Genomic DNA, 26,873 nt, shown 5'->3' with positions numbered 1-26,873 from the left:
CCAGTGGTAGGGTTCTCAGTCTCTTTTGCAAGATAAATACAACATGTTGGAGGGGGTAGTATCTATAGACTACTGCTTCTGTGGAACTGTTTTCCACTTCAAATAAAGCTAATTACTTCACTTTCTCTATTCAAATGTAATTTTGTTGGATGGATGGGGAACTGTAAATCCATCCCAGGTTTAGAACAGTGTCTGTCCTGGATAGGAGCAGCAAGTAAATGTAGCAGCACACCCACCTCTGGGTTACTCATACACAAAACACGAGGGCCAAAAAACAACCACGGGAATGTAAGGCTAGGCTTCTTAAGTTCCTAACAGTTCATAGGTAGGTACTAGGCTATCTGCCCGAGGGCATTTATAAGTATAGCCAGAGTGTGTCGGTACTCGGCTTTCAGCTTTCAGCCCCCATTGATTAATTAACTGATCCTCTGTCAAGCAGAGCCAATGAAGTGATCCCAGGTGTGTATTTTCTGTTACCCATATAGGTTCATAGGTAGGTCAGTAGTCTATTAAGTTCCTGTGAACCTAAGCTTCAGTTAGAATGCCTTTGTTATTTTAAATTTAAATTGATTTGGTCTTCAGAAAAGTCAGGGAAACCCCAAGATACTGACCTAACCATTTTAGAAACCTTGCCTTAATACATGACCTCTTCTACAGCAGTTTGAGTAATTCACCCTTTACAAAACATAGTGATTTGCTTTGGTTAGGCAAGCATACAGAAGCTTTATGCTTGTAATTTCTTCCGGGTGCTCAGTACTACCCTGCTAATCTTACTGTAGTTCCTGTACACTTATTTATGGAGCAGTAATTTCTGTTAATAAACATTTTATAGCATCTGTGCTAGAGCTTATATCAGTTTAAGACACTTTATTTCAGTGAATAAAATATGTTGTTATTTCATGTTTGTAAGTGCAACAGATGTATATGTTTTTGATTTGCTTATGTGTAAATGCATGTTTAGAAATAAAGACATACAACTTTGTGTTCCTTTGGTAGGATCCTGCCATGCCTTCCCCAGAGCCTCCAGTCGATGATAGGAATGACGAAGTGGACTTCCCCTCAGAAGAAAATGATGGCAGTAGGTTTTATTCTTCCTTATTTAGAAAGACTCTGAGGATTATATTGTTTTATCAGTTTTGCTTTCTTTCCTCCCGAATTGTGATACAACATTGCCATTATATCTAATAACATATTTTAAAGGTATGTATCGTTCATGTTGCTGAATTCCAGACAGGGTCACTCCAGTGAGTTAAGAGGTAATAAGCGTATACATTTGTACCGCTGTAATAATAGAAACCATCCGCTCATATACTTTTATTACTGACATTTGACCCTTTGTTATGCCAGCTTGAGGCAGTAGTTGTATTGATGTGTATCTTAGGGTTTTTTTTTTCTCGTGCATGTTTTTGTATGGTTTATATTTCAGTTCCACTGCACTTTTTTATATTCCTAAAATATACTTATGTGATGTTTGCACATAAAAATATACTGTGCTGTTTTATTTTTATTCCTATCTTTGTAACAAGTAAAGTTGATGAAGAACTTTGATAGTAAAAAAATGTATTACTGTCAGAGTTAGTTGATAGTAGATGTTCTTCGTGTTTCACTGTTGCAGTCATTACATTTGGGTAATCTGCTGGCAGGTTGCCCTTAGTCGGCCTGAATTCCAAAGTCTTGGGTCCTGCGTCGGTTGCTGTCTCCTCTTCCATGACATCAGGTCGTCAGGGGTATAAAACATGCAGCTGACGCCATTTTGTTTTAGTCTTTCTTACCGCGCAGTGCCCGAAACAGAAGCATTTTGCAAGTGCCAGTCGGCCAACTACTGAAATATTCCAGTTTGAGTTTCAGAACCGAAGTCTTCACTAAAGCTAAGTACCCCATTGGGGAAACTTTTTTCTTGTTTTTTACCAATGTTAGAAAAAGTTAATAATTGTATTACTTGTGGAAAGCAAATACCTCATAAGGATTTCCATTTATACTGTATTCCTTGCCTAGGCCCTGATCACAACGTGCCTGGCTGCAGGTTTTGTGCTAGATTTAACGAATGCACTATTAAGCGTCGGTATATTTTTGCATCAAAGTATTTTGGAAACAGATTTAACTACCCAGAAATGTCATTGGATAGAAATCCGACTACCGGAGTACATAAAAAATGCAACGAAAAGGACAGAGAAAGGTAGTCGAGTTCCAAAACTGACGACAAAGCTTCTCCTAAGTTAGTTGCTGGTTCGCAGGTAATCAGTGAGGCGCATCCGCATCCCCTGATGCCCGCTACCTTCGAGTCACAGGCCTCTACCGACACCCATGTGGAGTCCGGCATACTGCAAGATACTCAAGGTATTGGACCGACGGATGTATCTCCCTTGGATGGGTCCGGAGCCGCTGAGCAGGCACCGGCTTCTGAGGGTGTATTCAGACCTCAAGGTTTGTATATCAAACCGATGACAGCTGCAAAACCAAAGACAAAAGCAACTTCTAAAACTAAAAAAACAACGCATGAGTCACGTGCACAGGCCTCTATGCCTAAAAAACAGATGATCAAAATGGCTGAAGACCTTATTACCTTGATCAGGGGTACCCACCCCCCTTCTGATAAGAGGCCTAGGCAAGACACTGATTATGAATCTTCAGATCAGGTTTCTATTTCTTCTGATTCCTCTTCTGATCAGGAATTATCTATACCTTCCTATGAGGATTCTGATGCTGAGGAGTCTATTCCATCTGCATCTCCTCCTGAGGATTATTCATTTGGAGAAACCTTGCATACTTTGAGGGAGCATTTTCACTGGGAGAGTCAAGACTTCTCAGAATCAAAAAAAGAGACTCAGGGATTTCCTTCTTCTCCATCAGCAGAGGCCTTTTGCCATTCCCCCTGTTTTAGACATTGTGGCTGATGTGTTTTCGGAGTCAAGCTTGACCCCTGACTCCTTACTTCTGGCTCCCAGTAAGCCTAACAGATATTACAGGGTCCCTGACTCACATAAATTTTTATTTAGAAACCCTGCTGCTGATCCTGAAACTATTTCACAGGGTCCAAAGGGAGATAAGGCCTCAACAGCAAAAAATCCTACCCCCTCTGACAGAGATTCAAGGGCACTGGACAGATGGGGAAAAATAGTTTATACATCTGCAACCTTGGAAATCAGGGCCTTAAACTGTCAATTTCATATGCTTAAGTACCAACAACATGTTATGGGATTGCTGAAACAGAAAATGATGTTGATTTCAGAATGTGCAGAAAATAAAAAATTGCAGAACTGCGGTGGTGGTGCTGCGGTAGCATTGTCGCCTCACAGTTAGACATTGTCCTGTTTGATTCTCAGCTAGAGCATCTTTTGTGTGGAGACATGCGTGAATGGGCGTACCTTCGTTGAAGGTTGTGCGTCAGGGCCGGCAACTCGGCACGTAAAAATCTACTGCCAATCATGAGCGGACCGGAGTTCCACTGTGGCGACCCCTACCCGGGAAAAGCCAAAAGAGACAACAACATCGCATGCAGCTGAATAAGTTGGAAAGCATACTTTGCAATGTGGTTTTGATTCCTTAGAGGCCTCCTGCAGGGCTGCAGTTACTGGTTCTGTGATTAAGAGGCATGCCTGGTTAAAGGAACAAAATTTGCCAGATCATGTTAAAGCTATATTGCTAGATGCACCTTTACAACATGGTTCTCTGTTTGGTATTAAGGCAGAAGAGGTTTTAAAGAAAATGGAAGACAAAGCTAAGTCTATGCAAACTGTTAAAGACTTCTTACAAGTGCAGCCACCAAGATTCAGTAGGCACTGGCCTACAAAAAATTGGTCCTTTCCTATGTCAGACAGAGCTCAAAGGGGCAAATCCAGACACCCTAAGGGTTCCAGATACCAGGTGCAAGATTTATACAGGTAAAAGCAATGTGGCGCTTCCACCTCCAAATCTGGAGGAGAAAAGGCGCAAACCTACAGAAAGTAATCCCAATGATTTCCCGCTGCCTACACCAACCACTTATCTTTTGGCAGCACCCACAGGGGGAAAATTAGCACTTTTTGCTCAAAATTGGCAGTTAATAACCCAGGACAAGTGGGTACTAAACATCGTATCACAGGGATACAGATTCCATTTCCACACTCTGCCAAAGGCAAATGGTTGGCCAGATCTGCCAAATAAATCAATGGGCAGAGGCACAGAAACAGGTTACGTCCCTCATGGATATGGGGGCCATTCAGACAGTACCAGAACAGGAAAAAGGACAAGGTATTTACTCAAGACTGTTCTTGGTACCCAGAAAGGACAAGGCCTGGCGGCCAATACTGGATTTATCGATTTTGAACACATACCTGGACATTCCAAAATTCAAAATGTTGACTTTGCAGCAGCTTCTGCCCATGCTGGGCAAGAATGCTTGGCTGGTGATTTTAGACCTAAAAGAGGCATACCTGCATGTCCCAATAAGACAATCGTGCAGAAGACACCTCAGATTCAAGGCTGGCTTAATGCATTATCAATTCTCTGCACTGCCCTTTGGCTTTTCTACTGCGCCCAGGGTCTTTACAAAGTGCCTGGCACCAGTAATTGCATTTTGCAGACAAAGAAGTATACAAATATATCCTTACTTGGATGACTTTCTCATTCAAGCAGAGAACAAGGACACCCTTCTTCGACACCTGGCATTTGTGAAAAGGTTTCTAACACGCCTAGGGTACACAAACGAAAAGAAATCACAACTGGTACCCTCTCAAAAGATAACATTCCTGGGTGCAAGCTTGAATACAACTGCCCAGATGGCTTACCTCACGCCAGACAAGCAAAGGCAACTGACTACTTATTTCAAACTGATGGCAACAAAAACCCAGTCTTCTGCAAGACAAATTCTGCAGGCTCTGGGCTTCATGGGATCCTGCGTCCTACTGATTCCATATGCAAGACTGCATATGAGGAAACTTTAATGGTACCTAAAAAGTTTATGGAGTCAACATTCTCACAGTCTGGAAACAATGATTCCTCTCATTCACTGCCTGCAGCAGGAGTTTCTATGGTGGGCAAAGGCATGTCACCAAAACATGGGACGGCCATTCACTCTACCCCCTGCCAGCCAAACCGTAACAACAGACGCATCACATTATGCCTGGGGGGCCCACATGGCAGGAAGATGCATTCAGGGCATATGGTCACCAAAACAAATGCATCTACATATCAACCAGAAAGAGATGCAAGCTGTTCAAAATGCCCTAACAGCCTTCAAGGACTTACTTAATCCAGGACAACTACTGATAAAGACGGACAACACCACAGTCATGGAAAAACCTGTCAGTTTACACCTTTCCTCCTCTGCATCTTCTCCCCAAGTTCCTCCTAAAAGTCAGACAAGAGAAACCAAAGATGATACTAATTGCCCCGGACTGGCCCCGCCAATATTGGTACCCAATCCCAAGGAACTTGTCTCAATACCCAGCTTGGACCTTGCCTCAAAGACCACAACTACTGTCCCAGGAAAACAATCAGATTCTGCACAATCAACTACAGACTCTGAACGTGGCAGCATGGCTGATCGTGTAGTCATACAAACAACACCTCTCAGTAAAGCTGTGATGGATGTTATTTTGGAAGCCAGAAGGCCTAGTACTAGAAAATCTTATGCTGTCAAATGGAAAATATGCTGTGCTTGGGATCAAGCACAAGGAACTGATACAGCAGAACCAAATATTCCTCAGATATTGCAATACTTAACTGAGATGCTTGACAAAGGCCTATCTTTCGCATCAATTAAAATCCACTCCTCTGCCATTTCGGCTCATTACAATACAGAGCCACCAATCTTTTCTCATTCTTTACTAAAGCAGTATCTTATAGCAGCCAAAAATTTAAGGCCTCCTAGAAGATCACCATTGCCTGCATGGGACCTCGATTATGTGTTGGAAAAACTCACCCTACCTCCATTTGAACCAGCTGCTACCGCTAATATAAAGTTCTTATCATGGAAAACAGCTCTGCTACTAGCAATTACTTCAGTAAGAAGAGTTTCAGAGCTACAGGCCCTCATGGCTGTAGAGCCTTTTATCATATTTTACCCAGACAGGGTATCTCTGAGGACAAATCCTACTTTTATGCCTAAGGTGGTTTCCAGTGTGGCTCTTAACCAAACAATTCATCTGCCAATCTTTTATCCAAATCCGCAGAACAAGGGGGAGAGAATTCTGCATTCCTTGGACGTACACAGACAGCTAAGATTCTACTTGAGCAGGACAAAAGCTCTAAGAAAAACTGAGCAATTACTAGTGACATATGCTGCAGGATCAGAAGGCAAGGCTATTTCAAAGCAAAGAATTTCAAAGTGGATAAGCCACTGCATCTGTTTCTGCTACTTACACCATGGTAAACGTGTGCCCAAGGGCAGTAGGTCTCATTACACCAGAGCTGCAGCTACTTCAGCAGCCTTTCTAAGGGGAATACCAACCAAAGACATTCCAGAGGCTGCTACTTGGAAGTTCTGTTCACACCTTTACAAAGCATTATCATTTGCCTCTCTACTCTAAATCCAGGGCAAGCTTTGCCACTGCAGTTCTGCAGGGCCTTATAGCCGCTCCTAATGCTGTTTAGCTCCAGCCTCCCAACCATAGCTTTGGGATTCTACTCAAATGTAATGACTGCAACAGTGAAACATGAAAACATACATAAATGTAGATGTTCAAGCGTATTGACTGTTGCAGTCCAGGTTACCCTCCCGCCATCCCCCTGTCATTCCTTCTCTATCTTCTACAACCTATGTGGTGTATTTGCTTGTAGATGAAGGTAAAGTTTATATTGATGTATGTATGTATGTATATATATATATATATATATATATATGTATATATATATATATATATATATATATATATATATTTGCTATCTTTTTGGGGGCACCTGACATCGGGGGCAAGAAAAACTAAAGAAAATGGCATCGGCTGCATATTTTATACCCCTGACATCATGGAAGAGGAAACAGCAACCGATGCAGGACCCAAGACTTTGGAATTCAGGCTGACTGAGGGCAACCTGCCAGCAGATTACCTGAATGTAATCACTGCAACAGTGAATACACTCGAACATCTACATTTATGGTAAGTGTACACAACTGTACTTTTCCTCTTGGCATGTTCCGTCTGTTTCATAGTGTTGTCATATTCTGTTTGCTGTTTAAAAAGTAGTCAGACCCACATATTTTCTGTGCACAGAGTGCTGTTCTACTAAGGGAGGCATTATTCATAGTACACGTTATATATTACTGCTGTCTATAATTGTGTGTGTGTGTGTGTGTGTGTGTGTGTGTGTGTGTGTGTGTGTGTTAGGTATAGATATGTTTATACAGACATACACATACTTGGGCATAATGTTTTGCCTGACATTATTTAGAAAATGTTTTTTTTTTCAAGGTGCTGTAGATACGCAACAGGTGAATTGTCATTCTTGAGATTTCTCTTAACTGAGAGTGTAGTGTACGAGTGTTTGAAATGTGTGTGTGTCTGTGTGCAAAATCATACCAATACCTTATCCAGAAAGGGCTCCAATGCCTTGCATTCATTGATTGCTGGAAAAGTTGCTGGTGTCCCAGGTTATCAGAAAATAGATGGATGTTTCCATATCAGTTGTATATATTGCTTACTGCTGCTTTTAAAAGTAATGTCTTAGCCATAAGTTTGGGGCTGTGACTGAAGGGTTCTCGGACTAGCTTACGTTACCCAGTTATCAAATGTTAAATAAGTAGGAAATTTTAAATGTAGCACAGGACAGAAGAAGTTTGGTGTGCATTTTAAATAAATCTTTATTTAATTTATTTTTTTTTATTTAACAATTGTTGACTGGGAAAATCTGACTTGAACAGAGCCTATTTTCAACGGAGGCCCAAGGAGAAATGCTCCAGATGCATGTCTTTGGATTGTGGGAGGAAACTGGAGAACCAGAGGAAACCCACACGAACGCAGGGAGAACATGCAAACTCCACAATCAAGGCACCCCAGCTGAGAATCGAACCAGAGAACCTCTTGTTGTGAGGCAACCACGTTAACTGCTGCACCACTGCACCACCTTTATTGTTGAGAATTATTGTCAAAGGTATTTTGGCAGAAACTATAGTTTGTTGCAGTTAAAATTACTTAGACAGTGAGGCACTGACACTGAAAGTTAAAATGTTGATGGACAGTGGCTTAGCATTATTCTGTTTCAAGCCAGAATTATTTTAGGTTTGCAGCTATGTTTTCCATCTCTGACTTCTCCTCCCATTTAGTTCCTTCATGTGCTGTTTTAGTGTGCTTGTGTTTGAACAATTACTTTGTCACTACCAATGAAGCAAGGACAGAAGGCTGGAGCTGTTCATAGGTAAGTACTAGGGTAGCTACCCTTGTGGGCTGTTTTAAGCCTTCCCTGTGCTGTGTGTCTGTTAGGTGAACAACTTAACCATTACATTAACCCTCAAGTTTGTAGGTAAATACTAGGGTACAAGTCTGCAGCATATGTCAAGCTTACCTAATAACCAGTGGTTAGACATAAACCCTGTACCATATATCTGTGAGGTAAAGAAATTAACCTCTGTACCAAACCCTCCCCTTTTTGTAGCCTGAGTTTTAGGGAACGTCACAAAATCACTGCTGATGGAAAGAATTTTAAAATATTTACACAAGTGAAGCACTGGACCTAAAGCAATATGAATCCACAGCAGGAATCATTTCCTTGGTTACAGCCATTTGCTCATCCAGTATTTTTGACAGAGTACTCTGTAGGAAATTTAAAAAATCTACCAACTGATTATGCTCCCAAAACATATGTTCCCAGTTATCACTTTCTTTCCCATCACATCTGCAACATTTACTATCTAGCTGAGGAAAATACTTGAAAGTACCTATGCAGACACTTCCAAAATAGCCCCTAAACCTTCTGGACTTTGTTGCATACTTGCGAGGTGTAAAAAAGTCCTCCCATTGTTCTCTTGTAAATAACTTTCCAGTGTATCCTCCCAATCTTTTTTAAATTTCTCTGAGAGAGTCTTATCATTGTCATGCATTAGTTTATGTACCCTACTAATTATCCTTTTTTAACAGAAGCTTCTCTTCTAGATTCAACTAAAAACAGTACGTGGTGCAGATCTTTCACTTAAGGTTCCTTATCCCTTTCTCTTTGTCTGTACTCTGCTGTCATTCCCTAGTAGAGAAGGCTTTCTCTAGCCTGCAGTCCAAATGTCTTCTTGGCCTCATCCCCCACTCTATTACATTTCCACCTCTAGTTTATTGCCCCCAGTACCTTGGTTCCTTTGCCTGTTTTCTGCAGTACATTCCAACCTTCTGTTCCCTATATTCTGTACCTGTACTTGTAATCATCCCTATTGGCAAAATCTCCTTCCTCCAGTCTCATGTTGGCTTGTATCTTAGAATACTTTCTAATACTTTATGAATGTAATATTCCATATGATTATTTTTCTCCTAAAGATCTGCATCCAGTATCCCACTGTTTTATTTCATCATCATCCCTTTCGAATTATAACCTACTGTCTGTGTTACTGTATAAGCTTTAACTGTATAGCTCTAAAATAACCTTTCAGATCAAGTAATACTAGGTCATTTTGTTCTTTTGAAAAGATCAACTTATCCCAAAGATCAACTTATCCCACATAACTCTTCCCCTCCCAGATAAATTATTTCAACTCTTTATGAATTACAGAGCACAACTTTTCTGGTTGATAAAAGTATTTAAGTATTTCTAACTCATACACAAAACTAAAAGGACTAAAAACGTTTTCACTGTTTATACCTTACTACCAGTGTTCATAAACAAGAGTTTCCAGTGTCAGTTTTATCTTTTGTGTAGTCTCTTCCCACATATCCCTATCTGCCATAATAGAAGCCTTTTTAATCCATACTTCTAAATACTTCATGTTATTGTGTCCCCATAAATATGGATATTGCTGAACCAGTTTGTGTGTGGGTACATAATCTGTGGCTATAGCTTTTGTTTTGTTTTGTCTTCATTAATTTTATGTTCTACAAAGACTTGAAACTGTCTAAAAATGATCCATAACAGTGAGATGTCGTTTTCTGGATTTGTTAGGTACCACAAAGGAGGCCCAAGGAGAAATGCTCCAGATGCATGTCTTTGGATTGTGGGAGGAAACTGGAGAACCAGAGGAAACCCACACGAACGCAGGGAGAACATGCAAACTCCACAATCAAGGCACCCCAGCTGAGAATCGAACCAGAGAAAATCACCTGCAAATAAACCCAACTTTTCTTGATTTCCATACAAATTATATCCTTGCATTTCTGAGTCCCTTTTTTCTTCTCCAGTGGCTCTAATAGTAAAGCAAATAAGAAAGGAGAAAGAGTATACCCTTGCCTGTTTCCTCTGTTCAAACACAACTTACCAAAGAGGAACATGCCCACTTTAATTTTTGCTTCTGATCCTTCATATATCCCCCTAATTAACCACATTATTTAGCAGGGAATGCAAATGCTTCCATTGCCTTACTCATAAAATCCCAACTTACTTTGTTGAATGCTTTAGCCTCATCAAGACCCCAGTAACAATAGTAGAATATTCTTACTTTTTGCTTTCCTCAGGTTAACCGCTGTTCTATTAACATTGTCAAATGTTTGCCTCCCCTCCATGAAACCACATTGATCCATATCTTTCAACTTTGGTAACACCTCTGCCATTCTTTTAACTAGTATAGACATAAACACTTTATAATCATGGTTTAAAGTTGAAATGGGTCTATGTGAAACTGGGTCTGATGGGTCTTTACTATCTTTAGCTAATACAGTCACCACAGTTTTCTTCTAATATGTTGACGCTTTCCCTCCTATTAAAATACTTTTAAGTAAAATCTTCTAGATCTTTAATCATTCTCTTCCCTCCTAACTTCTGAACTTCTACAGGAGTACTGTCTGCTCCTGGAGACTTTACTAAGGATTGATTTTACATCACTGTTTTTATCTCATATCCTCCTATCCTATCTGTTAGTTGTTGAGCCTCATCTGCCTTTAACTTTGGCATAATTAAATCTTCCGTAAATATTTCCATTATGCTCTTTCTTTATTTCCACATTTCTCTGCTTCATGTAAATTCTCATAGCATTTTCAAAATAGGTTCAGGCACTTAGGTTTTGAGACATTTCCCTGTGGTGCATTTGGTTGGGGACACATGGCTGAAGTGACATACTGCTGCAGAGAAATATGGCTGCTGTGAATTCCCTGTGGGCAAAGAGAAGGCAGTGCCATGCCCACAACTGCAGTAACCAAATGCACAGGGGGAAAATAATATCCATGGCCCCCAAGGCAACATGAGACAGCAGGCAGTATGGCAGGCCTCAGCAGCAGGCTGGCCAGTGGACGTGTTAGTAGCAGTAAAAATGCAGTGCACAGTGGGCAGTGTCTTTATAATTGGTGTGTGTGAACCAATACCCCTTCACAGTATCTAGGGAACATTACCTAAAATGCATACTAGAACATAAATATGACTACAGTAGTGTGCATTATTTCCTCCGTGTTGTAGCACACTTCTACATGTTGCAGTTACACAAGCATGTACTGTACACCGTGCACAACACTCATTACTTCTTCTGTCCCCACTCCCATGCACTTGATTATTAAAGCTGTGAACATTGCAGTGTGTGCTTCTGTTTACCCACAGGGAATTCACAACAGCCATATTTCAATGCAGCTGAAAGTCACTTCAGCTATGTCAAGAATCTAAGTGGCAATTCCCAGATCTACTCGCAGTTAGTGCAGAATGGCACAAAATACACTGAACCGACCGATATCGCCAACATCCTGGCAGACAGGTTCAGTGCAAACTTCACCTCCCCCTCACCCCCAAAAGGGCACATAACCATACCAGAAGAATGTATTGCCCCAGAAATCACATGACACTCGGGTTAAAACAGCTCTCTCCAAAGACAAAAACACAGTATCAATGGGACCAGACAGTTTCCCAGGCTGCATCCTACATGAGCTCAAAGATGAATTAACCCCTCACCTAAACACACAGTTCAAACTCAGCCTCTCCACAGGCTAAGTGCACATAGAATGGCACACAGCAATGGTTATTCTGCTTCACAAAGGTGGAGCCACAACAGACCCCGGGAACTATCGCCCTATAAGCCTGACTAGCTTGGTCTGCAAGGCTATGGAGTGCATCATCATGGATCTCATTAAGAGACACATTGGGAATCTCCAAACACTGGACCCTGCCCAGTTCGACTTTGTTAAGGGCAGGTCATGCCTCCTTAACGTGGTGGAATTCTTTGAGACGGTTACCAAGGCTATAGATGAGGGAAAGGTGGTCCACACAGCCTACCTAGACCTTGCAAAGGCCTTCGGCACTATTCCCCTTTCTGGTATTATAAACAAGCTCACCAGCCTGAACATAAACTCCTACATCACGAGATGGATTGTCAACTGGCTCACGGACAGAACCACATGGCAACATGTTTTACAAAAGGTTTACAAAAACCCTGTTGCTGACCCAGAAACTATCTCACAGGGTCCCAAAGGGGTCAAGGCTGCTTCTGCCAAAACCCCTGTTCCCTCAGACATAGATTCTAGGGCTTTGGACAGATGGGGGAAAAAGTTTACACTTCTGATACCTTGGCTGTAAGGGCTTTAAATTGTCAGTTTCATATGCTCAAATATCAGCAATACTTAATGTCTTTGTTGAAACAAAAAATGTTGACAAATTCTGAATGTTCTGAGAACAAAGATTTGCAGGATTTATTGCATGCAGCTGAACAAGTGGGAAAACATACTTTGCAATGTGGCTATAATTCACTGGAGGCCTCGTGCAGGGCCACTGTTACAGGTTCTGTTATTAGAAGGCATGCTTGTTTAAAGGAACATAATCTGCCTGATCATGTTAAAGCAAAATTATTGGATGCTCCATTACAGCATGATACTTTGGTGTTAAGGCAGAAGAGCTGTTAAAGAAAATGGAGGATAAGGCAAAATCTATGCAGACAGTAAAGGATTTCTTACAGATACAGCCACCCAGATTTAGCAGGAACTGGCCCTCTAAGAACTGGTCCTTTCCAGTGTCAGAGAGACCACAAAGAGGCAGATTCAGATGCCCTAGAGGCAGGCAACAGCCCCAGGCCTCATACAGGCCCAAACAATGGGGTGCTTCTACCTCCAAAAGCGGAGAAGACAAATCACAGCCTTATAGAAAACAGTCCCAATGACTTCCCTCTGCTAATGCCAGGCACTTATTTTTTGGCAGCACCCTTAGGGGGAAAGCTAGCACTTTTTCCCCAAAACTGGCACAAGATCATCCTGGACAAATGGGTCTTAAATATAATCTGTCAGGGCTGCAGGTTCCACTTTCACACCCTTCCAAAGGCAAAAGGTATGCCAGACCTGCCACGCAATCAATGGCAAGAGGCACAAAAACAAGTTTCATCTCTCATGGACATAGGGGCTATTCAGCCAGTGCCCCAACAAGAGCAGGGACAAGGATTTTACTCAAGACTTTTCTTAGAACCAAGAAAGGACAAAGCCTGGAGACCAATTCTGGACTTGTCTATTCTAAACACTTTTCTGGCCGTCCCAAAATTCAAAATGTTGACTCTACAGCAGCTTTTGCCCATGCTGGACAAGAAGGCTTGGCTTGTAACTTTGGACCTCAAAGAGGCATACCTGCATGTCCCAAGCAGACAATCTTGCAGAAGATACCTCAGATTCATAGCTGGCTCAATGCACTACCAATCCTCTGCACTGCCCTTTGGCTTATCTACTGCACCCAGGGTCGTCACAAAATGCCTGGCACCAGTAATTGTATTTTGCAGACAAAAAGGAATTCAAATATATCCATACCTGGACGACTGCGTCATTCAAGCAGAGACAAAGGACATTCTTCTACAGCATCTGGCGTTTGTAAAAAGATTACTAATTTGCCTAGGGTACACAGTAAACGAAAAGAAATCAAAACTAGTACCCTCTCAAGAGATAATATTCCTGGGTGCAAGCTTAAATACATCTGCCCAGATGGCTTTTCTCACGCCAGACAAACAAAGGCATCTGACTTCTTATTTCAAAAACATGACAACAAAGACCCAGTTATCTGCAAGCAAAATTCTGCAGGCTCTGGGCTGCATGGAATCCTGCATTCTACTAATTCCATATGCAAGACTGCATATGAGGAAACTACAATGGTACCTAAAAAGTGTTTGGACTGAACATTGCCACAGCCTGGAAACAGTAATTACTCTCATTCCCTGCCTGCAACAGGAATTTCAATGGTGGGCACAGGCCTGTCACCACAACAAGGGACAGCCATTCACCTTACCCACTGCCAGGCAGACACTAACAACATATGCATCAGATTATGCCTGCGGGGCGCACATGGCAGGAAAATTTATTCAGGGCACATGGCCCAGAAGCCAAATGCATCTTCATATCAATCAAAAAGAGATGCAAGCTGTACAAAATGCCCTGACAGTCTTCAAGGACCTACTTCATCCAGGACAACTACTGATAAAGAAGGAAAATACTACAGTCATGTGGTACATAAACAAGCAAGTGGGCACACATTCCTACCCCCTCTGCAGGCAAACCATGACTTTGTGGAACACAGCATTGACTTATCAAGTACATCTGCAAGCACAATTCCTGCCAGGAAAGACAAATACTTTGGCAGACGAACTAAGCAGAAACCTCATGGATCCTCACATCTTCAACATGATAACAGGGAAATGGGGATGCCCAGACATAGATCTGTTCGCCTCCCCTCACAACTGCCAGCTACAGGGATTCTGCACTCGGACTTATCACAAGCAAGCATGGAAAGTGGGCGCCCTTTCATTCAGCTGGAAATCCCTTACAGTATATGCCTTCCCTCCTCTGCCTCTCCTCTCCAAGGTACTCCTAAAGGTCAGACAAGAGAAGCCAAAAATGATACTGATTGCCCCAGACTGGCCACGCCAGCACTGGTACCCAATCCTAAAGAGCTTGTCTCAAGGCCCAGCATGGACATTGCCTCTAATACCTCATTTGCTGACCCAACAGAACAATCCGATCCTGCACAGTCAACTCAGAACCCTAAATCTGGCTGCATGGCGGATAATGTAATAATTCAGAACACACCTCTCTCTAAAGCAGTTATGGATGTTATTTTGGAGGCCAGGAGGCCCAGCACCAGAAAATCTTATGCAGAAAAATGGAAGAGATTCTGTGCTTGGAACCAAGCGCAGGGAATTGACTCACTTGAACCAAATATTCCTCAGATTTTGCAATACCTAACTGAGATACTGGGCAAAGGCCTATCCTTCTCATCAATTAAGATCCATGCCTCTGCCTTTTCAGCTCATTACAATATGGACCCACCTATTTTCTCATCCACTGCTAAGACAGTTTCTCAGAGGGGCCAAAAACATAAGACCTCCAAGGAGAGCTCCAATGCCTACATGGGACCTCAATTTTGTCTTGGAAAAACTCACACTGCCTCCTTTTGAGCCAGCCAATACAGCAGAGATAAAATACTTGTCATGGAAAACCGCTCTTCTCCTAGCAGTAACTTCAGCAAGAAGAGTCTCAGAGTTACAGACACTAATGGCTGTGGATCCTTTAATTATTTTCCATCAGGACAGGGTTTCTCTAAGGACAAACCCAACATTTATGCCTAAGGTAGTGTCCAGCATGGCTCTTAACCAAACCATACATTTGCCTACCTTTTATCCAAACCCACAGAATAAGGGGGAGAGAATTCTGCATACTTTGGACATACACAGACAGCAACGCTTTTACTTGGACAAGACTAAAACCTTCAGAAAGACTGAGCAACTCTTAGTGGCATATGCTGCAGGTTCCCAAGGAAAAGCCATTTCAAAGCAGACTATTTCAAAATGGATAGGCCACTGCATTCGTTTCTGCTATTCACAACATGGCAAATCAGTGCCCAAGGGCATTAGGCCACATTTAACCAGAGCAGCAGCCACTTCAGCAGCCTTCCTCAGAGGAGTACCAACCAAGGATATTTTGGAGGCTGCAACATGGACTTCAGTGCACACTTTTACAAAGCACTACCCTTTACCTCTGTACTCTAAATCCAGAACAGGCTTTGCCATTGCAGTTCTGCAGGGCCTCATAGCCACTCCAAACTCTATTTAGGCCCAGCCGCCCAACCTCAGCTTTGGGATTCAACCCAAGTGTAATGACTGCAACAGTGAAACACGATGGACATAGTACAGTTGTGTACCTACCATAAATGTAGATGTTCGAGTGTATTCACTGTTGCATTCCAGGTTACCCTCCCACCATCCCCCTTTTTCTTTGCTGGGACTTATCTGTACCTATCTATTCTTTACAACGTATGTGGTGTATTTGCTTGTAAATGAAGGTTATGTGCATGCTTTTTTATGATCATAATTTTTACAGCCTACCCTTTTGGGGGCACCTGACATCTGGGGCAAGAAAAACTGAAGAAAATGGCATCGGCTGCATCTTTTATACCCCCTGGCGCACTGACGTCAGGGAAGAGATCAGCAACGGGTGCCGGACCAGGACTTTGGAATTCAGGCTGACTGGGGGTAGCCTGCCAGCAAGATAACCCAAGTGTAATGACTGCAACAGTGAATACACTCAAACATCTACATTTATGGTAGGTACGCAACTGTATTTTGCGAGAGCTAGGTCTGACTCTAAACCGGTTACAAGTGGTGTTCCCCAGGGCTCAGTCCTAGGACGACTCCTGTTCGGCATATACTTCTCAGAGGTACAGGCAAGTACAGGAGGACTATGCTGACCAAGTTCACAGACGACTACAAACTAGGGGCTATAATTGACTCTCCGGCTGACACAGACATCCTCCAAAAAGGTCTTACTGAGACAGATACCTGGTGTCAAAACCATGGCCTCAAGCTATATGTCAAAAAGTGCATAGTCATCCCCTTTGGAAAAACAAAGTGCCCACAAATTACCACATAGATGGTAGCCCCCTAAATACGGAAGACGAAACAAGGGATCTGGGGACCCAAGTAGATAGTAATCTCTCCTTTGATAATCACATTGCCAAAGTGGTTAGAAAAACTTTCTATGTGGCCCACCTAATCACAAAAGGGTTTGCATCCAGATCAAAAGAGGTCATTGTGCCCCTCTATGCATCACTCTTCAGACCCATCATAGAGTACAATGCCCCATTTGGGATGTACCTTACAAGACACCTGCAACAGCAGGAAGGACCACAGAAGTACTTCACCAAGAGGATCACTGGCCTTAAACAGATGCCCTATGCAGCTCGACCGAAGAAACTCCAGCTGTACTCGGTTGCATACTGCCTACTCAGAGGTGATCTCTGCCTGACATACAAGGCCATGTCCAACCCAGAATTGATGGACATGCTCCACCTAAAGGAAATCGTATCCCCTTGAGCCTCATGCTCTAGGGATCTAAACCTCACCACAACAGTAATTAGGATGTACTGGAAGGATTGATTCCTTTTCCAGAGACTTCCCATGCTCTGGAACAAGATTCCAATCTACATTAGGCAGAGCTTTTCACTAACACTCTTCAAGAGAAGCCTTGACGAGTGGATGGGAAACAGGAAGTTTACCCCAGGGATCACTTCAGTGGCTCTGCTGGACAGAGGCACAGGAAACCAATCTAAGGGGGCAACGAAAGCCAACACATTCCGTCTAGGCTTATAAATGCCTTTGGGCAGATAGCCTAGTACCTACCTATGAACCTATGTGTCCCCAACCAAATGAACCACAGGGAAATGGCTCACTACCTAGACACCCGAACCCTTCTGAAATACCTCTAATGTCTTTACAGGATCTCTAGTTATTTTTCTTGTTATAGGCTCCCTAAGTTTGGCGACAACCATTTCTACTTTCTATTGCCCAAGTATTTGTGCTAAAACTTTTGGTGCTCTGGAGTTACTATAAAAAATAGTTTTTTAACAGCATTCTTTCTATGCTCATGCATGTTATCCAGATATTCCCTTATTTTCTCTTTAGCAGTATGCATTTGCATCTCTTCTTGTTCTGTGAGATTCCTCTCATTCTGCAGTACTTTAGACTTTGTCAGCTCCTCTAAGTAATTCCTTTTACTTCATAAAATATATCTTTCTCTTTTATTTCTACTTGGTTTTTAAATTCTATTTTTACTATCACTTCTGAAGATATTTCCAACTTCCTTAATAACTCTTGAATAATTTCTTCCTCCCATTCTTTAAATTCCTCTCTGTTTAACAGGTAGGTGGAAAACACCAGTGTCTCATTTTTACTTCACTACCCTGCATTTTTATCTACATTTTTATCAGTGCATGATCTGAAATAGTTATTATATCTGTGTTGAAGCTTTCAAATTAAATGCACATATTCCTGTGAAATATAATGTCTAGCTGGTCTAGCCTACTTAATGTAACTTGAGGAATGTGTAAATTCTGTTTGAGTTTCTACTACTGATTTCATATTTTCCGTTTGAAATAATTTCATAAATTTATTCAGAAATCTACCTTTTTTGTTATATTTTCCCTTCTAGGTTTCCTAATACATCTATCTCTACTTCTTTATTACTTTCACCCTTGACACCTTCAATTTCTTTACAGTGCCTTCCTATATCTTCCTCACTTTTCCTGTTATATACTATAACTCCTGTAATATGTCTGTTAATAGCCTCTTAATGTATTTTCTAATCTCAAACCTCAGTTATGCTCATGTTTGCTAAGCTTTTTATATCTACCCATACTATTATGTTCAACTGTAGTGTACTGTATTGTAATTAAGTTTATCAAGTGTGTTTATATATTCTAAATGTGCTACTGTATAAGATTTTTTTCTCCGTGCTTTGTATACTCTAAATGTGTTTTGTGGTTCTTTGTATATTCCAAATGTGTTTTTGTGGAGCATTTTTCCCTAGGCCTCCACTGAAAATTGGCTCTGCTTGGCCCAGTGGACTTTCCTGGTAAACAAATGCCAGTAAATAAATAATACATACTCACCGTAGCAAGTTAAGTTCCGGTAACCACCTCTAAGTAATATTCCACACTGAAAGCTGATTATTTTTCCCATTTTTTTTAAGCTCCATAATAGCAATTTTTGATGAAAAATAAATACAGACCAGTGTAATCCTTTTCCCTTATCAGTAGCCCCTCTCTACCTTAAATGTGCCATTATTTCCTCTTCTATCACTGCTGGAGTCCCACTAGCAGTGCCCCTTTATCCATGTTATTCTGCTAAATATCCTCCTGAAATCCTTTTCTTTGTCAAATTCACATGCTCATCTCTTTCCAGATGTGTCTCCTGTTGCGTTGCTATTTGAACTCTGCATTTCCTAATATAATTCGGTATACCTTCATTTCTGCCTGCATCTTTAAGGCCATTTGTATTTCAAGGTAATATGTAAAGCATAGCCGTTTTGATAAAAAGCTATTGTTCTCACCCATTATGCATGTCAGTTTTTTTCTGAATGTGTGTTTCCAACTTTCATGTTACATGCATGAACTGATGTTCTTCGTGTTTCACTGTTTGCAGTCATTACATTTGGGTAATCTGCTGGCAGGTTGCCCTCAGTCAGCCTGAATAACAAAGTCTTGGGTCCTGCTTCATTTGCTGTCTCCACTTCCATGACATCAGGTTGTCAAGGGTATAAAACATGCATCCAATGCCATTTTATTCAGTCTTTCTTGCTGCGCAGTGCCCGAAGCAGAAGCAGTTTGCAAGTGCCGGTCGGCCGACTCCTGAAATTTTCGCATTCGAGTTTCAGAACCGAAGTTGTCAAACTATAGCTAAGTACCCCATTGGGGAAACTTTTTCTTGCTCCTTACCGATGTCAGTAAAAGTTAATAATTGCATTACTTGTGGGAAGCAAATACCTCATAAGGATTTTCATTTGTACTGTATTCCTTTCCTAGGCCCAGATCACAACGTGCCTTGCTGTCAGTTTTGTGCTAAATTTAACCAACGCAGTATTAAGCGTTGGTATATTTTTGCTTCTAAATATTTTGGTTCAAGATTTAATTATCCTGAAATGTCGTCATTTAGCAATCCGACTACCGGAGTTCACAAAAAACGCAAAGAAAAAGAGAGAGACAGACCGTCAAGGTCCAAACCGACGACGAAGCTTCTCCTAAGCCAGTCGCTGGTTCGCAGGTACTCAGTGAGACGCTTTTGCAGCCCCTGATACCCGCTACTTTTGAGTCACAGGCCTCTACCGAGACCCATTTGGAGTCCGGTATGCCACGAGATTCTCAGAGTATTGAACCCTCGGATGTCTCTCCCTTGGATGGGTACGGAGCTGCTGAGCAGGCACCGGCTTCTGAGGGTGTTTTAAGACCTCAACATTTTTATATTAAACCGACGTCAGCCTCAAAAACAAGGTCAAAAACATCTTCTATGTGTAAAAAAACAACGCATGAGCCACGTGCTCAGGCCCCTATGCCTAAAAAACAGATGATCAAAATGGCAGAGGATTTAATTACCTTGATCAGGGGTTCCCAACCCTCCCCTGCTAAGAGGCCTAGGCAAGGCACTGATTATGAATCTTCAGATCATGTTTCCATTTCTTCTGATCAGGAATTTTCTCTTCTACCCTATGAGGATTCTGATGCAGAGGAATCCATCCCATCTGCATCTTCTCCTGAGGATTACTCTTTTGGAGAGACGTTGCATACTTTAAGGGAATATTTTCACTGGGAGAGTCAGGACTTTTCTGAATCAAAAAAGAGGCTTAGGGATTTCCTTCTTCTTCCAACTCAGCATAGGCCTTTGGCAATACCTCCTGTATTAGACATTGTTGATGTGTTTTCGGAATCAAGCATGGCTCCTGATTCCCTGCCTCTGGCTCCTAGTAGGCCAGACAGATATTACAGGGTACCTGACTCCCACAAATTTCTATTCAAAAATTCTGCTGCTGATCCTGAGACTATTTCTCAGGGTCCCAAGGGTGTAAAGGCCTCTACAGCCAAAAATCCTACCCCCTCTGACAGAGATTCCAGGGAGCTGGATAGATGGGGAAAGAAGGTTTATACGTCTGCAACCTTGGCAATCAGGGCCTTAAACTGTCAGTTTCATATGCTTAAATATCAACAACATGTTATGGGCTTACTGAAACAGAAAATGATGTTGATTTCTGATTGTGTGGAAAATAGAGTCAGGAATTATTGCATTCAGCAGAACAGGTTGGAAAGCATATTTTGCAATGTGGTTTTGATTCCTTGGAGGCCTCTTGTAGGGCTGCCGTTACTGGATCTGTGATTAGAAGGCATGCCTGGCTCAAGGAGCAACATCTGCCTGATCATGTTAAAGCTAAATTGTTGGATGCCCCTTTGCAGCATAATACTCTGTTTGGTAATAAGGCAGAAGAGGTTTTTAAAGAAAATGGAAGACAAAGTTAAATCTATGCAAACTGTAAAAGATTTCTTGCAAGTGCAGCCAGTAGTAGACACTGGCCTACTAAAAACTGGTCCTTTCCTGTGTCCAACAGAGCCACTCAAGGGAAATCCATGTGCTCAAAAGGCTCCATATACCAATCACAGGGTTCTTACAGGTCAAAGCAATGGGGTGCCTCCACCTCCAAAACTGGAGGAAACAAAGCACAACCTTACAGTAAGCAGTCTCAATGACTTTCCTCTAACATCACCAAGCACTTACCTTTTGGCAGCCCCCTTGGGGGGAAAACTAACACTTCATGCTCAAAATTTGAAGTTAATTACCCGGGACAAGTGGGTATTAAACATAATATCCCAGGGGTACAGATTTAATTTCCATACTTTGCCAATTCCAAACGGATGGCGAGATCTGCCACAAAACCAGTGGGCAGAGGCCCAGAAACAAATCATGTCCCTCATGGATATGGGGGCTATTCAACCAGTACCAGAAAAGGAAAAAGGACAAGGTTTTTATTCAAGAATTTTCCTGGTACCCAGAAAAGACAATTCATGGCATCCAATACTGGACTTATCGATTTTGAACACATTCCTCGACATTCCAAAATTCAAAATGCTGACTTTACAACAGCTACTGCCTATGCTAAGCAGGAGTGCTTGGTTAGTAAATCTAGACTTAAAAGAGGCATACCTGCATATCCCAATAAGGGAATCATGCAGAAGATACCTCCGCATCAAGCAGGTTTTTTGCATTACCAATTCTCTGCACTGCCGTTTGGCTTATCTACTGCGCCCAGGGTCTTTACAAAGTGCCTGGCACCAGTAATTGCATTCTGCAGACAAAGAAGCATTCAAATTTATCCTTATCAGGAACTGTCTCATTCAAGCAGAGGACGAAGACACTCTTCTTCAACATTTGGCATTTGTAAAAAGGCTTCTGTCATGCCTAGGGTACACCATAAATGAAAAGAAATCACAACTGGTACCCTCTCAAATAATTACATTCCTGGGTGCAAGCTTGAATGCAACTGCCCAAATGGCTTACCTTACACCAGACAAACAAAGGCAACTGACAGCATACTTCAAACAAATGGCAACAAAAACCCAGTTATCTGTAAGACAAAGTCTGCAAGTTTTGGGGTTCATGGCATCCTGCATTTTACTAATTCCATATGCGAGACTGCATATGAGGAAACTTCAATGGTACCGAAAAAGTTTATGGAGTCAACATTGTCACAGTCTGGAAACAATGATTCCTCTCATTCCCTGCCTACAACAGGAGTTTTTTTGGTGGGCAGAGACATGTCACCAAAACAAAGGACTGTCATTCACTCTACCCCCTGCCACCCAAACCCTAATTACAGATGCATCAGACTATGCTTGGGGGGCCCACTTGGTGGGGAGATGCATTCAGGGCAAATGAAGCCCAAACCAAATGCATCTGCATATCAACCAGAAAGAGATGCTAGCTGTTCAGAATGCACTGACAGCCTTCAAGGACTTACTTCATCCAGGACAACTACTGATAAAGATGGACAACACCACAGTTATGTGGCACATAAACAAGCAGGGGTGCACATTTCTACCCCCTTTGCAGACTAGCCATGGCCTTGTGGTACACAGCCTTGACTAACCAAATACATCTTCAAGCTCAGTTCCTGCGAGGAAAACAAAATACTCTGGCAGACGACCTAAGCAGAAATCTTATGGACCCGCACAAATGGAAAGTGGATCCACATATCTTCAGCATATTAACACAGAAATGGGGGAGCCCAGACATAGATCTGTTTGCCTCTCCCAAAAATTATCAGTTGGACAAATTCTGCACAAGAACTCATCACAAAAAAGCATGGAAAGTGGATGCCTTATCCTTTAGCTGGAAAAACCTATCAGCCTATGCCTTTCCCCCTCTGCCTCTGCTCTCCAAGGTCTTACTAAAATTCAGACAGGAAAAACCAAAAATTATCCTAGTTGCTCCGGCTGGCCTCGCCAAAACTGGTATCCACTTCTAAGGAATATGTCTCGATGTCCTCCATGGTGCTTGCCTCAAATTCCTCATCTACTGCCTCAGCAGAACAATCAAATTCTGCACACTCCGCTCCAAACTGTGAATCTTGCAGCATGGGTGATCAATTAATTATTCAAACAACATCTCTCGGTAAATCTGTGATGGATGTCATTTTGGAAGCCTGAAGGCCTAGTACTAGAAAATCTTATGCTGATAAATAGAAGAGATTCTGTGCTTGGAACCAAGCACAAGGAACAGACACAACAAAGCCCATTATTCCTCAGATTTTACAATATTTGACTGAGATGCTTGACAAGGGCCTATCTTTTTCTTCAATAAAAATACATGTCTCTGCATCTCGGCTCATTACAACACAGCCTCCCCTCTTTTCTCATCCTCTGCTTAAACAGTATCTTAGACGGGCCAAAAATTTAAGGCCTCCCAGAAGATCACCAACTCCTGCATGGGACCTCAATTTTGTGCTGAAAAAACTCACCCTGCCTCCTTTTGAACCAGCAGCTAATGCAGATATAACATTTCTATCTTGGAAAACAGCTTTTCTCTTGGCAGTCACTTCAGCAAGAAGGATTTCAGAACTACAGGCTCTCATGGCAGTGGAGCCTTTTCTTATATTTTACCCGGGGAGGGTGTCCCTCAGGACCAATCCTTCTTTTATGCCTGAGGTGGTATCCAGTGTGGCTCTTAACCAGACCATTCACCTGCCAACATTTTACCCAAATCCACGGAACAAGGGGGAGCAGATTCTGCATTCATTGGATGTACACAGACAACTAAGATTCTACGTAAACAGGACCAAATCTCTAAGAAAGTCTGAGCAACTACTGGTAGCATTTCCTGCAGGGTCAGAGGGAAAGGCTATTTCATCGCAGACTATTTCTAAGTGGATAAGCCACTGCATTCGTTTCTGCTACCTGCACCATGGTAAACCAGTGCCCAAGGGGATCAGATCACATTCCACTAGGGCTGCCTCTATTTCAGCAGCTTTTCTCAGAGGGGTTCCAACCAAAGACATTCTAGAAGCTGCTACTTGGAGCTCTGTTCATACCTTCACAAAGCATTATCATTTGCCTCTCTTCTCCAAATCCAGGGCAAGCTTTGCCACTGCAGTTCTGCAGGGCCTTATAGCTGCTCCTAATGCTGTTTAGTTCCATCCTCCCATCCATAGCTTTGAGATTCTACCCAAATGTAATGACTGCAGCAGTGAAACACGAAGAACATAGTACAGTTGTGTACACTTACCATAAATGTAGATGTTCGAGTGTATTCACTGTTGCAGTCCGGGTTACCCACCCACCATCCCCCTTTCTATACCTTTTCTTTCCTTCACTATACACTAAAGGCTTTGTGGTACATTTGCTTTTAGATGAAGGTAAAGTTCATGTTGCTAAAAGTGTATATATATATATATATATATATATATATATATATATATATATATATATATTTCTGTTTATTTTATATGTATATTTTCTGCTCCCCATTTTGGGGGCACCTGACATCTGGGGCAAGAAAAACTGAATAAAATGGTGTTGGCTGCATGTTTTATACCCCTGACGACCTGACGTCATGGAATTGGAGACAACAACCGACGCAGGACACAAGACTTTGTTATTCAGGCCGACTGAGGGCAACCAGCCAGCAGATTACCCAAATGTAATGACTGTAACAGTGAATACACTCGAACATCTACATTTATGGTAAGTGTACAGAACTGTACTTTTGGCAGCCTGATCTTTTATGAAGTTGTTTCTTCTCTATTTGAACCTATGTCACATTTTTCAAGACATTTTGTTTTAATGAAAACCTTCAAGCAAAAAAAATGTATACATTTTCAGAACACCCCATCCCCTTTTAATTATAACAAATACACAAAACTATGTACACCTTCAAAAATGAAGTTTATCCATCCAGATAGGAGCAGTTTTCACAAATCGACAGCTGCACCGACAGGTATTACCTAACTTAAAATTAAAGTTGCCCATGCTAAAGTGTATATTGTAGCCTGTGTTTCCACCAACAATGATTGCTATCTGTTCTTTTCTTATCTCTTTTCATTTCCCAGTTGTGAAAAACAGCTTGTATGCTTTCAGAAAACATTAACTTTTAGCCCTAAGAAAAAGTACACTGGTTATCTTTCAGTACAAGTAAATTGTCACTGCTCTATTAAATGCATTAAAGTATGAAGTCTGCTACAGAGACTTCTATCTTTTATTCACTTCCCATAATTTCAAACTTAATTTTTCACTGAATTGCTTGCTGTTATACCTTTAAATTTTGTATTTCCCTCAGCAAAAGAATGCTCAGAACTCTCAACATTAATTGCTTGCACTTGCAGATAGCTCCATTCCATGTAAAAAAGCAGTTAGCAGTGAATCTTTGTAAATTTCACTCAAAACAGAATGTACAGCTGCAGACCTCTTGACTCCCACTGAACATCCAACAATGTAAAAAAAAAAAAAAGCCAGTATATATGCAGATGTAAGAAACTTAGCATTTGTTTTGGTTTTCATCACCTTGTCCTTCAAGCCTGCTTGCCCATAAAAGCACCAGTCTATAGCTTAAGCCAAGGTCATCAATATAGATCTTCACCCTTGCAAAAAAGAGGAAATATCCCAGTTCTGCATATAATATAATCACTAAATTTGGTTTTGCCCAGCCTTTATTCTTGTTATACTATAAAGCCTATATTTCTTGCAACCAAAAATGTATTTGTTCACTTTAATATTTCTAGCACATACAAGAGTCTCTAAAAAGAATGCCCTCCTCATTCAGTATATCCCTGATAAACACAAAACTGCTTTACTATATATATAACACACATCCCCATCATGTAATATTCCATAGAAATTCTAACAAGAACAACATTTCTTTTACTAGCAGTCATTTATTTTCCATTTTGTTGTCCTTCTAAACATTAATGACATAAAATGGGGCATATGATATGTATGCTTCACCGTCCACCACAAATTCAGGAAAGCCAACAAATGTCCAGTCTTTCTCAGCTACCCCTCTCCACAAAGCCACACTTCACAAATGTAATTGATGTTTTATAGTGTCTCATCCATTCCCCAGTTTTACTTTCGCTGGTCCTCTTCATCTTCATCTCACAACACCAGACTCTAGTTCAATCCAATGTATTTTTGATTTTTCTAGTCAACTCCTGTGCTTTTTCTGTTTCTCAAGCATTTTCCTTTGGAAGATTGGAAAAGGCTTCACTGGCAAAGTCTCTCTATGACCTTTGTCAGGAGAATGAGAAGCAGAGTCCCCTTCTGTTTGCTGTGTCACTTTTTCTTGGATAAACTTTTTTTTTTCTCCTTAGCCTGTTCTGCATCAGAAATGTCTTTGGCCCTCCAGAAAAAGATATTCTGAAGACAGCTAGATACAGCTGCTTAAATCTCACCCCTGCCTCTCAACATTCCCTGATTGCTGTGGTAAATGTGCTTCTCTTATGCCTAGTGTTCTGTGAGTAATCATATTCCACAAACACTCTGCTGTCTCCAGTTTTTAATACTTTTTTCTTCTGCCA

General features: G+C 41.6%; 1 protein-coding gene across 2 annotated transcripts in view; it reads left to right on the top strand.

Annotated features, from left to right (window-relative positions):
- Nucleotides 1-26,873, top strand: part of PRKCZ (protein kinase C zeta) — a 4,411,399-nt gene that overhangs the window by 2,820,219 nt on the left and 1,564,307 nt on the right. For both annotated transcript variants that reach the window (XM_044063009.1, XM_044063010.1), the window contains one exon: nt 997-1,078. In XM_044063009.1, coding sequence (XP_043918944.1) covers nt 997-1,078 — 82 coding nt within the window. The remainder of the gene's footprint in view (nt 1-996; nt 1,079-26,873) is intronic.

The sequence above is a fragment of the Protopterus annectens genome, chromosome 2.part1, assembly GCF_019279795.1.
Source record: "Protopterus annectens isolate FY-2018-M chromosome 2.part1, PAN1.0, whole genome shotgun sequence".
Lineage (NCBI taxonomy): Eukaryota > Metazoa > Chordata > Ceratodontiformes > Protopteridae > Protopterus > Protopterus annectens.
The sequence above is the reverse complement of the archived record's forward strand: the minus strand, read 5'-3'. Positions and strand labels throughout refer to the sequence as shown.